This window comes from Mandrillus leucophaeus, unplaced genomic scaffold, assembly GCF_000951045.1.
Source record: "Mandrillus leucophaeus isolate KB7577 unplaced genomic scaffold, Mleu.le_1.0 Scaffold58, whole genome shotgun sequence".
Lineage (NCBI taxonomy): Eukaryota > Metazoa > Chordata > Mammalia > Primates > Cercopithecidae > Mandrillus > Mandrillus leucophaeus.
This window is the reverse complement of record NW_012106252.1, coordinates 674,952-686,833: the sequence shown is the minus strand read 5'-3', so window position 1 is coordinate 686,833 and position 11,882 is coordinate 674,952. Positions and strand designations below refer to the sequence as shown.

Below are 11,882 nucleotides of genomic sequence, written 5' to 3'. Positions count from 1 at the left end.
CCTCCCAAAGTGCTGGGATTACAGGCTTGAGCCACCGCGCCTGGCTTTAATGCACTTTTCTAAAATATGTGACTCATCTAGGCGGGCATCTTTGAAACTACTCTGTACTGACCTGGGCATTGTCTATTTCTTCCTCTGCTGCCCTTGCCAGACCCTGCGGGAGATTGTGATTGGCGTCCTGCACCAATTGAAAAACCAGCTTTACTGACCAGTTCTTGGAAACCTGCAGAACAGCCAACAAGAGGCCCTTGAATCTCTACTTGGCCACTGAACTGCTGGGCCCGTGAGACTGGACTACAACACCTCACACTGCTCAGCTGGTTTCTACTTGGTGTTTGGTTTTCCCAGCCCCATTTTATCTTCAGTGGAGCTGCGGTGTTTTGTGAAAGCTTCTGATTAATTTATTATATTGACGATAAAACTAGACCTAACCAGCCTATCCCCCACTCCATGGAAGTCCTTGGGATGGGTGTCTGCTCTGGACACCCCAAAGAGCTCCTGCCCTCTCAGCCCTTTCTTCAAGCCTCAGATTTCTACTCATAATCTACACAGATTTGGAAACTTTTTTCTCTGTTTTGGTCTCTTGGGCAACATTTGGCCCACATTTGGGCATTTTGGCAGTAGCTGTATGGGAGAAAAAGAGTAAGAGGAAATATTCCCACTGCCACGAAGGGTGAAAGGGCACCTTGTGCCTAGACTAGGGCTGCCTGGTCAGTCCCAGGTGAGGCCAAGGGCTTTCTGGCCATCTTAGGGAGGGGCCACCAGGTTCCTCCCCTCGCTTCATAATCCATCACCTTCCTCCTCTGCTCTGGGTGGTAAGGGAAGCCCTCCTGGTTCCCACAGGCTGTGATGCTGCAGAGGCAGGTGTAATACAGCAGTACATACTGGAAATTTTTTATTTTTCTAAATACCAATGGAATTTTGCTACGGTTACAATTTTGAAATATTAAGTGGGCCTCAAAATCACCCCCAGCCTTTCTGTCTAGCATATCTTGGCCTCTCCCATGTCTCAGTGTTGCCTGCGTTTCTCCTAGGACTTGGGGGTGGGGTGAAAGAGTACAAAAGATACTCGAAAGGTCTCCTGGGGTACACAAGCCCAGTAAGTCCTGAGTGAAGCTGTGGGCCCTCCAAATGCTCGTTTTATAGCAACCTCGCTCTGCCTTAGTTCTCCAGGTTCACTTCTGCCTTCCTCAGGTTTGGTATCTGGCAGATTTGACTATCCAGAGGAAATTAAATATTTTTATATCAAATTAAATTACAATAAATGTTGCCAAATGCTTTCCTTTAGCATTGTTCAAGTCTAAATGTTAACCTCAAGCTACTGCAATTTAGACAATGAAATGGGCTGGGTCTACCCCAGCCACCAGCCCTCATCCTCCACCCAGTGCTCTGGTTTATGCCCGTCTCCTGACTGCTTTGCTTAAAGGTGAAAAGCAGCAGGAACAACAACAAAAGCCAACCAAAAACAAGGTAGCCAGTCCAGGACGTCTCACTCTTCTGACATCCTGCAGTCCCCACAACTCCCGACTGTGGGCCCCTCAGGGGTCTGGGAGTGTGACATTGTAATCTTCATCCGTCTCTATCCCAACTTCCTCCTGTGGGCAGGGAGAGAAGTGAATGAGATGTCACCAAGATAAGACCACAGGGAAGCAAAGAAGGAAGAGAGTACCACTTACAAAGAACTGCTTCTTGCTCTTGGGGTATCCTTCAAGTATTGCATCAGACAGCTCTGTAGCCTGACAAGAAATAAAACCACCTGTTTTCAGATGGGCAGCACTGGGCACTACCTGTCAGTTTATGATATTGGGTGGCAGTTGATCTGGTGCCTGCCATTTTCAAAAGCACTTCTAGGGCCTGTCTCAGAGCTCCCACACACTTACCATCCTCTTCCTCTTCCTCCACTCCTTACAGTACTTCTGCCTCTCTCTGTATACCTAGAAGGAAAAAGCAAGTTCCCCTAACTCCTCAGAACCACAGCAGCCCTCTGGGCTCAGCCTTTATATTCACTCTGGACCTGCACAGCGGTCCTCCAGCCTCCAGCTCACCTGCTCTTTCTCTTCTGGAGTCACATGATTGGTAGCTGCTTTAATGTTCTTCAATCTCTCGCTGTAGCCAGCACATTCCTTCTTTAACTCCTGGATTTCTTTCTGCATCTCTGGTGTGGTCAGGGCACTAGATAATTCCTTGAGCTCTGAAACCACACCCCCTGGGGTCACTTGCTACCCCTGAGGAAGGAGTTCTGTCTTTCCCAGTGGGTGCTCCCTGAGGTGTTCAACCTTGCTCTGGATCTATCATCTCATATGGAAAAGCTCAGGAAACTAAGTCTTACAGGATTATTAGTTTATTCTTCTAATTTTCTTTCCTCCTCCATCTACAAGTAGCATGGGTGTGAGGTTGAACACTTAGGCATAGCCAGTTAAAGCAGCAAGAATAAAGGGAAACGTGAGGACAGTGTACTGATAATTGTGGCAGGGAGAGCAAATGCGTATCTTGTCCATTTGTTGGTACACAAAAGCCATTAGTTATCCTACATTTCGTTTTATGCCTAAGGGAGCCCAGCAAAGGGGTCTTAGCTGCAACAAGATGCTGCAGTCATTGAACCATTCATTTAGTAATTCCCGACCTCTAGAATGAACCTAAGCCTATGGGCACTTTTCAGGAGCTACCCAGTCCTACCAGCCTCCATGTAGCGGCAGCTCTGCTGCAAGCTCTGCACCTTAGCAGTGAGGGTCACGATTTTGCCATCTAGGCCTTGAAGGTCAGCATCACTCACCATGTCAAACTGGTCCTACCAGACAAAGGGAAAATACAAGCAAACTGTTGTGAGGCACAAAGATGGGAACACACACCTGGGAAGGCACCATTTAGATATGTTCAGGAACCAGCCACACCCCAAACTCTCCAGAGGGTCTGCAGAAATAGTGGGAGAGTACTTTTGAGAAATCGTTTTCAGTTAAGGAGCGACCCCACTAAAAAGGTAGGAAAGAAAACCTGAAATCTAATGCCTGTCCTTAAGCAGCTACCAGGTTGACACGATACTGATTAGGACAGAAATCTTCCCATTCGGTGATAAAACCACTACCTGGGCTGAAGCAGCTAAGTAACATTGTTCTCAAGGTGGGGAAACCTAGATCATGGGTTTCCATAATAGATAGAAACTGGACAGGTGAAGAAGCATGATGGATGGGATGGATGGACTTCTTTTCTCCTTCTTTCCTGTCCTGCCTTCCCATTCTTCTTTCCATCTTCCTTTCTCTCTCTCCCTCCTTCCTTTTCTCCCCCCTCCCTTCCTTCTTCCTTCCTTTCTCCTCTCTCTGTCTCTCCCTCTCTCTCTCTTCCTCCTTCCCTCTTTTCCTTTCTTTCTCTCACTGTCGCCCAGGTCAGAGTGCAGCGGTGCAATCTTGGCTGACAGCAATCTCCGCATCCCGGCTTCAAGCAATTCTCATGCTTCAGCCTCCTGAGTAGCTGGGATTATAGGCGTGTACCACCAAGCGCAGCTAAGTTTTGTATTTTTAGTAGAGAAGGGGTTTCACCATGTTGCCCAGGCTGGTCTCAAACTCCTGGGCTCAAGCGATCCATCCGCCTCAGCCTCTCAAAGTGCTGGGATTACATGCATGAGCCACTGTGCCAGGCCTTGGGATCCATGTAGATAACGGATTCCAGTAAGTCTGAGGAGCTCCTCTCATGAGGGGCCACTGCTAGAAAATAACTGCATTGGGGATCAGTGTGGGGGTGGGGGAGGTCACATCAGTTGGTGATGGGGAGCAGGTTGAAAAAGTATGCCAACCAGTGCGGTCTGGACTCTACACTTGGGCAAGGTGAACCTATAGGGCAGAGACCAGCAAACTATGGCCAGCAAGCCAAATCCTGCCAGATGCATGTTTTTGAAAACAAAGTTTTATTGAAACAGCCCTACCCATTCATTTACATAGTCTACAGCTGCTTCGGCTCTACAGTGGCAGAGGTGAATAGTTGTGGCAGTTGTACAGCCAGCCATGACAAGAGATACATATATGGCCCACAAATCCTAAAAATACTGTCTGGCCATTTACAGAAAACGTTTGCCAAACCCTGCTTTAGAGAATTTTCTTTAGATGAGTAACACAACACAGCCTGTTTTAGGAAAGTTGGCCTTGAAAGTGGTTTGGTTCAGTTTAACGAGTAGTATCTGCTGGATGTTAGATACTGCGGAGGTGCTGATCAGATAAAAATGAATTGAGAAATGAGGTCTGCCCTAGAGGAACTTCAGTTGAATAAAGGAGACAAGTAAAAATAATTGTAATACAGCATGCCTTAAAACAGATAAGGGCCAGGGCCGGGTGCGGTGGCTCACGCCTGTAATCCCAGCACTTTGAGAGGCTGAGGCAGGTGGATCACAAGGTCAGGAGATGGAGACCATCCTGGCTAACACGGTGAAACCCCATCTCTACTAAAAATACAGAAACAAAACAAAACAAAACAAAAATTAGGTGTGGTGGGGGGTGCCTGTAGTCCCAGCTACTCAGGAGGCTGAGGCAGGAGAATGGCGTGAACCTGGAGACCATCCTGGCTAACACGGTGAAACCCCATCTCTACTAAAAATACAGAAACAAAACAAAACAAAACAAAAATTAGGTGTGGTGGGGGGCGCCTGTAGTCCCAGCTACTCAGGAGGCTGAGGCAGGAGAATGGCGTGAACCTGGAGGTAGAGCTTGCAGTGAGCCGAGATAGCGCCACTGCACTCCAGCCTGGGCGACAGAGTGAGACTCTGTCTCAACAATGACAACAACAAAAAACAACAACAACAAAAAGAGGTAAGGGCCTGAAAAGGAAACAATTAGCTCAGGGCATTCAAGGAAGATTTCTGGAGAAGGTGATGTCTAAGTGAAATCCTAAAGGAAAGTAAGAGTTGGCCAGCAAGAGAAGCAGGTACAGGGAAGACAACATGCGAAGGACAGAGCAGTAAAACACATCAGAATTATCTAGTGTTCGTGGATAGAAAAAGGATGAGGATGGGTGAGGCCAGAGGCTGGCTGGGGTGTCTTCCGGTGCCTTTTACATGTTTTTTGCAGCACTAGAGAGCCACTGAAGAGTTTCAAATAGGGAAGGTGCATGACCAGATCTATTTAGACAGATCATTCTGACTGCAATGTTTAAGCCAAGATCTGTTAGGAGGATGTTGCAACAGATGAAGAGGGCGTGAACTAGAGCAGCCATGGCAGATGGAAAGGAGAGTGGATTCAAGAACGGAAAAATCAGCCAGGCTCTGTGGCTCACGCCTGTCATCCCAGCACTTTGGGAGGCCAAGACAGGAGGATCACTTGAGCCCAGGAGTTCAAATCAACCTGGGCAGCATAGCAAGACCCATCTCTATAAAAATAAAAAAACAGACAACGGAAAAATCAGCCGGACTTGACGGTTGACTAGTAATGGAAGTCAAGAATTGCTCCCAAGTTTCTGGTTTGCGTGAAGAGTAATTCCATTAGGGAGAAGAATGTTAGAAAGAAACCAGTGCGGGGTGGGGGGAAGATGAGGCATTCTACTGTGGCAATTTTGACTCTGATATTAATGCCTGACAGATTCCAGCTGGAGGTCTGGGCTGGAGAATATAAATTTGATATGTGTGTTTAGAGAAGCGGATGGAGGCAGGACGAACATCATTTGTCAGAGGGTGTTGCCAATCTGGATGATAAGAAATAAGAGCTTTGAAGCAGATATGAATCTTGGTAGCAACAATACAGGATCTACTGTCATCCATCATATTGTAAATTTGGAAACCTCGTGAAGTTGGGATCCTAACAAGAGGAATGCACACCTTGATTTAAGGATGGTGGCCTAAGACAGGCGAGTTTTCCATGGGGGGCCTCTCCCCAAAAGAGTTCACACTAGGAGTAGATTCACCCGTTGTCGGGCTCTCATAGGTGACAATTGGCGCAGGTTCTCCTCACCTGATCCGCAAAATAGATTTTCTGCTTGCCGTACATCTTCTCTTTGATCTTGCCTTGTTGTGCCAGCTGCTCCAGCGTCTTCACCACCACCTGGCAGAGGAGACAGGAGGGGCAATCAGAGGAGTCTGGGCCTGGTTCTGGGGAAATTCTGCCAGTGATGTGGAAAACGCCCAAGGCTCCAAAGGGCACGACCCCAGTCTGATTCCAGGGAGTCCGACGGAGAGGGAATCCCGGGAGGGGGTCCTCACCGCCTTGCCCAGTCCGTGTTCCCGCTGCAGGTTCCCGAACACATCCTGGGCGCTGTAGGGCCGGTTCTGCTCCTGCAGGTACCTCAGGAGGATCCCGGCGGCTACGGAGAAAAAGGGGAGGGGACCACTCAACCGACCTCCTCACCCACTGCCCTCCCGGGTCTTCCCCGCGCCCAGGCCGCCGTTACCTCCCGCCGCAGCTTCTGCCCGGCATTTACTCATCGCCTTTCCCGCCACCCAACTCAGAAAGCCGGACGTTGTAGTTGCTCGGGGCGACGGCTCCTTCCGGGGACGGGGGGCGGACCTCGAACGGTGATTGGCTGAAGGGGAAGCCTTCCGGAGGAACAAGGCGACCCCTCCCGGACCCCATAGTTCATTTCAGGCCGGAACTTGCGCATCCGGGCCGGACCTCGAGCCCAGGGCCTCTGCGAAGGCGCCGACGTGCCCACAGCTGAGCAGCTTCCTCTTTCTGCCCCAGGGAACGAAGGCTGTAGCAGAGAAGGCCTTCAATTTTCGAGATCCAGTTCCAGCCGCAGCTGAGCACTGGTGACCTTGAGTTAGGTCGAGTGTTGGGACTGGAAGACACTTCAGACATCAGCTGCCGCGCTGGGCAAGCGACCAGCTCAAGGTTACCCCACAGGGACGTGCCCTGATCCCACGGTCCAGCGCTCTTTTGTCGGTTAGTTTTGTCATTTGTAAAATAGGAACAGTAGATAGTGATAGGAAAGTGGTTGTGAAAACAACACAAGTGGTTGTGAAAGCTAAGCGCCTTGGTCGGGCACTGTGGCATGTCACGCCTGTAATCCTATCACTTTGGGAGACTGAGGCGGGCGGATCGTTTGAGCACACGAATTCGAGACCAGCCTAGGCAACGTGAAACCCCATCTCTGCAAATAAAGTACAAAAAGTTAGGCGTGGTGGCGCGCTCCTGTGGTCCCTGCTACTCTGGAGGCTGAGGTGGGACGGTCACCAGAGCCCCGGAGATCGAGGCTGCAGTGAGCCACCATTAGCACGCCACTGCAGCCTGGCGACAGAGCGAGACGCAGTCTCGAACAAAAAAGTAGGAAGGGGACAACTAAGCGCCTTGGAGAGCAACCACCCTTATTTGCCTAATACCGAGCTTCGCACCCAGGGGGCACTCGACACCTGCTGTAGTTTGGACGCCAAGGAAAGATAGGGTTAGGAGGGGGCCACTGTTCAACCACAAAGCTTGTGGAAAAGTTTGTTAGCCCAGTCAATCTCAGGGCAACACCTGGCAGGTGCTTTCCACCCCTGACCACAGTGGCCAATGGGACAGAGCCTGAAATAAGTATTTCTAGTTTCTGAGGTCAGCTGAAAGCCAAAGAGCAGCTGTCCCTTCAGCTCAAACGATCCAGTGGAGGAGCAAGGTGCTACTTTTTAAAGCCTTCTGCTACCTACAGCCTCCTTAACCTTTAAAACGTGTGCTTGTCTCTGCACGTTTAGGAGACAATATTAAGAATTAGAAATGAAGTCGCCGAGCGCGGTGGCTCACGGCTGTAATCCCATCACTTTGGGAGGCCAAGTTGGGCCCATCACGAGGTCAGGAGATCGAGACCATCCTGGCTAACATGGTGAAACCCCATCTCTACTAAAAATACAAAAAATTAGCCGGGTGTGGTGGCAGGCGCCTGTAGTCCCAGCTACTCGGGAGGCTGAGGCAGGAGAATGGCGTGAACCCAGGAGGTGGAGCTTGCAGTGAGAGGAGATTGCCACTGCACTCCAGCCTGGGCAACAGACGGAGACTCCGTCTCAAAAAAAAAAATTAGAAATGAAGGAAATACAGGCTAAATACTAGCCAAGAGTGCCAGTTATGCTGATGGTGGGGCTCTCACAGGAAGGAAAGTAGCCTCATACAATGGTGATGTTCTGGCCATCACAAAGGAAAAATAGGGGTGGGCTGGTGGGTCCCTCATACCTGGGCTTCCTCTTTTAAGGCTATCACTTCAAATTAATCAGAACTCATATTTACAAAAGAAGACCTATCAAGGGTAGGACACCACTCAGCATCAGTCTCTTAAAGATTGTTCTCATACAAGATTTATTCCCCAGCACACCCCTCCCCTCCTCAGTTCACAGTGGAGACTACGGAGATTCAGAGTAGGATTCCCCCAGATACAAGAAACACCTTCCGAAGATTTTACTCTCCTTCCTTCCCTCCCTCTTGCCAACTCCCAAGGCCTGAAACACACACTCATGCAAACACACGAAATCCCCCTCCTTCCCCACACCTCCTGTCTTTCCACATCAGAGCTCACCTGTAAAACATCTGAACTTGAGAAGTGTCCAAAGTCTGTTTGAGAACCCTAAAGTGGGGAGATGCCATTACCCCTGACCACCCCACTGTGACTATGAGACACCTAACTCTTCCCCCTTCTTACTGTCAACCATTTTCACTCCCTGGCCTCTGTACCTTCTCCATCAACCAAGAGCAAACATGTCAGCACACCCCCACCTGCAGTACATGAAAACAGGCTCTGTCCAACATCCCTCACCCAAGTACAGGGGTGTTGGGGGAGTGGCCCCTGAGGATCAGCAAAGGGTTAATGCAGAAGGAAAGAGGACAGGAGAGTTTGGCTTGAGCTCTGATTGGGGAGGCAGAGGCTATAGACTGGCACAGGTTTAGAATCAATTACCATGTTTAGGTTTCTGTCTCACATGATTTCACTGGGGGCTGCAGAACAGATACCCCTCAGAGGGGTCTCTGCTGACTACAGCCACATTCTTACCATTGGCTCATCGTTAAAGGAGGCCCCACCAAGTTAGGAATAAAAGCTGTAAAGGAGCTGAACAGGAAAAAAGAATAGGTGGTGCAAGAGATTATGTATGGCCCCTGGGGTGAATGACATGGAGCCATTTGTAAAGTGCTACTGTATCATCCCCCCATGGAATTATTGCTTCTCCAAAGGAAGAGCAGAGGAAGGAACAGGAACGTAGAAATGAGTACGGTATTGCTTTGCTCACTGCTGAGGCTGATGGCCAAATGGACCCAGGGGTTATCAGAAACCAAAGATTAACCACACAGCTCCAGAAGACTCAGTGAGACCTCAAAATACAGAGGTGCTCACTAATCCTCCCAGCCAGCTGATCCCCCTGGGCCAAGGTAATGTAGAAGAGGCCCATCCCCACATCATATTCACATTTCTTAAATTTCACAAGCAATGCTTTGGAGCACTGGGGTTCAGGCCCCAAGAAATGAGGATGGGCTAGAGAGGGAGCAGGCCTGTTCTGCAAAACCAAAGGACAAGTTTACTTTAAAAAAAAAAAAAAAAAAAAATCATGCTGGACACAGTGGCTCACACCTATAATCCCAACACTTTGGGTGGCTAAGGTGGGCTGATCATTTGCGGTCAGGAGTTCTAGACCAGCCTGGCCAACATGGTGAAACCCTGTCTCTACTAAAAACAAAAAAAAAAATTAGCCGGGCATGGTGGTGCATGCCTGTAATCTCAGCTACTGAGGAGGCTGAGGCAGGAGAATCGCTTGACCCGGGAGGCGGAGGTTACAGTGAGCCGAGATCATGCCACTGCACTCCAGCCTGGGCGACAGAGCCAGACTCTGTCTCAAAAAAACAAAAAAAAAAGAAGAAAGAAATCAAATCCTGGTTTAACAAGAGAAGATGACTAATCCCAGCACTTTGGGAGGCCAAGGCAGGTGGATCACTTGAGGTCAGGAGTTGGAGACCAGCCTGGCCAACATGGTGAAACCCTATTTCTACTATCAAAAAAAATTAGCCGGGCTTAGTGGTGGGCACCTGTAATCCCACTACTCAGGAGGCTGAGGCAAGAGAACCTCTTGAACCTGGGAGCCAGAGGTCGCAGTAAGCCAAGATCACACCACTGCACTGCAGCCTGGGCAATAGAGCAAAACTGTCTCCAAAAAAAGATGATGACAATGTAACTACTCCAGCTGCTGCCTGACTTTCGGGGCTCTAGGGAGGCGATGAAGGGAGGAAGGCAGGCATGGGCTCTTTCCATGAGGGCCCCTGAGCACTCATACCTAAAAGCAAACAACAGCACCTCCTCAAAGGGGAACCAATATCCCTGACTACTTTGTTCACTCCAAAGTACCATCCTGATGGAGAGAAGCCTCCCTTGGGGGAGCACACTCTCACTTCAGTGGCTGAGCTCAGAAATGGGCATCCAGCTGGTGGGAGGGGAGTGAGTGTCCTCTCTAAGCAGGCCTCTGAACATCAGCCAGGCCACGCAGCATACAAATATAATTCAGGGGAGGGGAGCTGAGTTCTTCTCTTGCCCCATCACCTTAAGTGGGATGGGGAGAAAAAAAACCTAAACCACAGTGACTCCCAAAAGGAGTCTCTGCCTCAGTGGCTCCTAGAACTGGCAGGGTCCAGCTGATTCAGCTCCGACTGGTCCAGAAGTTCAAAGTCATCCCCCTCAGCATCAGTGTCCAGGTCTGAACTGGGGGACCGGAGGAAGCCTCTTGTTGCTCTCTGGGCAGGTGCGCCAGAAGGGCCTGGTTGGGAGGCCCCTGACAAGGCCAGCTGAATCATACTCTGGGAGACCAGGCTGGCAAGGTTGCTGGTGAGGTTGGATCCTACAGGCAGAGCACCAAGCAGGAGCTCTGGCAGCGCAGCCTCGTCCCGGCTGGCAGGTGGGGCCTGGGGCTCCTCAGCCCCTGGCGGGGAACGGTACATCAAGCTGGGCATGCCAATGCTAGTGTCGTCCTCATCATCCAGGCCAGCAGGATCCACATTAATGGAAGGGAAGTCTGGAAGGTCTCTCGCAAAGGATTCCTCTGGATCACTGTGACCATCTAGGTCTGGTAGAATACAGAAGTGTCTTGAGTCATGGCACCTACCTGACCCTCCTGTGCCGCATCCCCACATGACCAGATTTTTCCCACCCTGGCTTTCTCAGGGTGAAATAAACCCATGGGACTGGTGTAACTTTCCCCTCCACTTATAGATGGCTGTGATCTCTACGGGCCACACAATTCCCCCTCTCTTCTTCTACGCCCCCTGTGAGGCTAGTGCCTGAGGCTACTAAGGGACTAAAGGCTTCGAGAAGGGCAGCAGTGCCATCCTGGCTGTAGCCACAGCCCTCAGGCTGCTCTGCCACCTGATCCATAGCTCAGAAAACAGGAGAGGAGCAGGCACCAGTATCCCCTCTGTTCAGGGACGCTAAGAGGCAACAGTCAGAGCCATTATCAACTGAGGTCAAAGGCTCCCCTCACCTTCAGAACCTTCCGTTAGAGGTGTTTGGCCCCTTGAAAGATTGAATGTGCCATTGTCTGTACAGGAGACTTCAGCATCTGAGTGCTCAGAGTCTGTGATGGCCAATTCCCTGGCAACAGTAGAATCGTCCAGCTTAGGAAAAGAAAAGACCAACAAACCTGAGATAATGCCATCAGGAACCAGGTGTAGTCCCCAGGTACAGCTTTACTAATCAGCTAGCATTAGTTATCTGAAGGCCATCAATGTAACCAGGGATAGATGGTAACTTCAAAATCTTGACCCCTTTTAGGCTGCTCTCCCAAAGAAAACACTCATTTATAACCTCTTAAGCACAGGAAGAAAAGCAGTCCTGGGGGAGTCAATTACCTACTTACTTTAAGGCGAATAACTGATCCAGAGATAACTTTTCAAAGTGGCAGGAGGATACACATACTGCACAGACCCAAGGGTGAAATGGACTGTTTAAAAGATGATCATACTAACTCCAGAAGT

General features: G+C 49.8%; 3 protein-coding genes across 12 annotated transcripts in view; 1 reads left to right on the top strand and 2 right to left on the bottom strand.

Annotated features, from left to right (window-relative positions):
* Positions 1-1,287, top strand: part of MLX (MLX, MAX dimerization protein) — a 5,944-nt gene extending 4,657 nt beyond the window's left edge. For all 4 annotated transcript variants that reach the window (XM_011998792.1, XM_011998793.1, XM_011998790.1 and 1 more), the window contains one exon: positions 152-1,287. In XM_011998792.1, the coding sequence (XP_011854182.1) occupies positions 152-208 (57 nt within the window). In that variant the 3' untranslated portion in view covers positions 209-1,287. The remainder of the gene's footprint in view (positions 1-151) is intronic.
* PSMC3IP (PSMC3 interacting protein) lies at positions 879-6,543 on the bottom strand. 6 transcript variants are annotated; one of them, XM_011998800.1, is made up of 9 exons: positions 6,364-6,543; positions 6,176-6,276; positions 5,928-6,017; positions 2,892-2,910; positions 2,677-2,788; positions 2,046-2,191; positions 1,881-1,934; positions 1,677-1,736; positions 879-1,595 (listed from the first exon to the last, which is right to left on the bottom strand). In XM_011998800.1, the coding sequence occupies exons 5-9, from the start codon at positions 2,774-2,776 to the stop codon at positions 1,539-1,541; spliced, it is 417 nt and encodes a 138-aa protein (XP_011854190.1). In that variant the 5' UTR covers positions 2,777-2,788; positions 2,892-2,910; positions 5,928-6,017; positions 6,176-6,276; positions 6,364-6,543; the 3' UTR covers positions 879-1,538. The 6 variants fall into 6 exon arrangements, with proteins under 6 accessions (XP_011854190.1, XP_011854185.1, XP_011854189.1 ...); XM_011998795.1 differs by lacking the exon at positions 2,892-2,910 and adding an exon at positions 3,083-3,087 and having other exon boundaries at positions 2,677-2,782; positions 6,364-6,407; XM_011998799.1 differs by lacking the exon at positions 2,892-2,910 and having other exon boundaries at positions 5,795-6,017.
* Positions 6,544-8,212: 1,669 nt separating this feature from the next.
* The window catches only part of FAM134C (family with sequence similarity 134, member C), a 45,075-nt gene continuing 41,405 nt past the window's right edge, over positions 8,213-11,882 (bottom strand). The window contains exons 8-9 of one of the 2 annotated variants that reach the window (XM_011998786.1): positions 11,390-11,522; positions 8,213-10,975 (exon numbers count right to left, since the gene is read on the bottom strand). In XM_011998786.1, coding sequence (XP_011854176.1) covers positions 10,518-10,975; positions 11,390-11,522 — 591 coding nt within the window. In that variant the 3' untranslated portion in view covers positions 8,213-10,517. The remainder of the gene's footprint in view (positions 10,976-11,389; positions 11,523-11,882) is intronic. The other variant, XM_011998785.1, reaches the window with a different exon arrangement.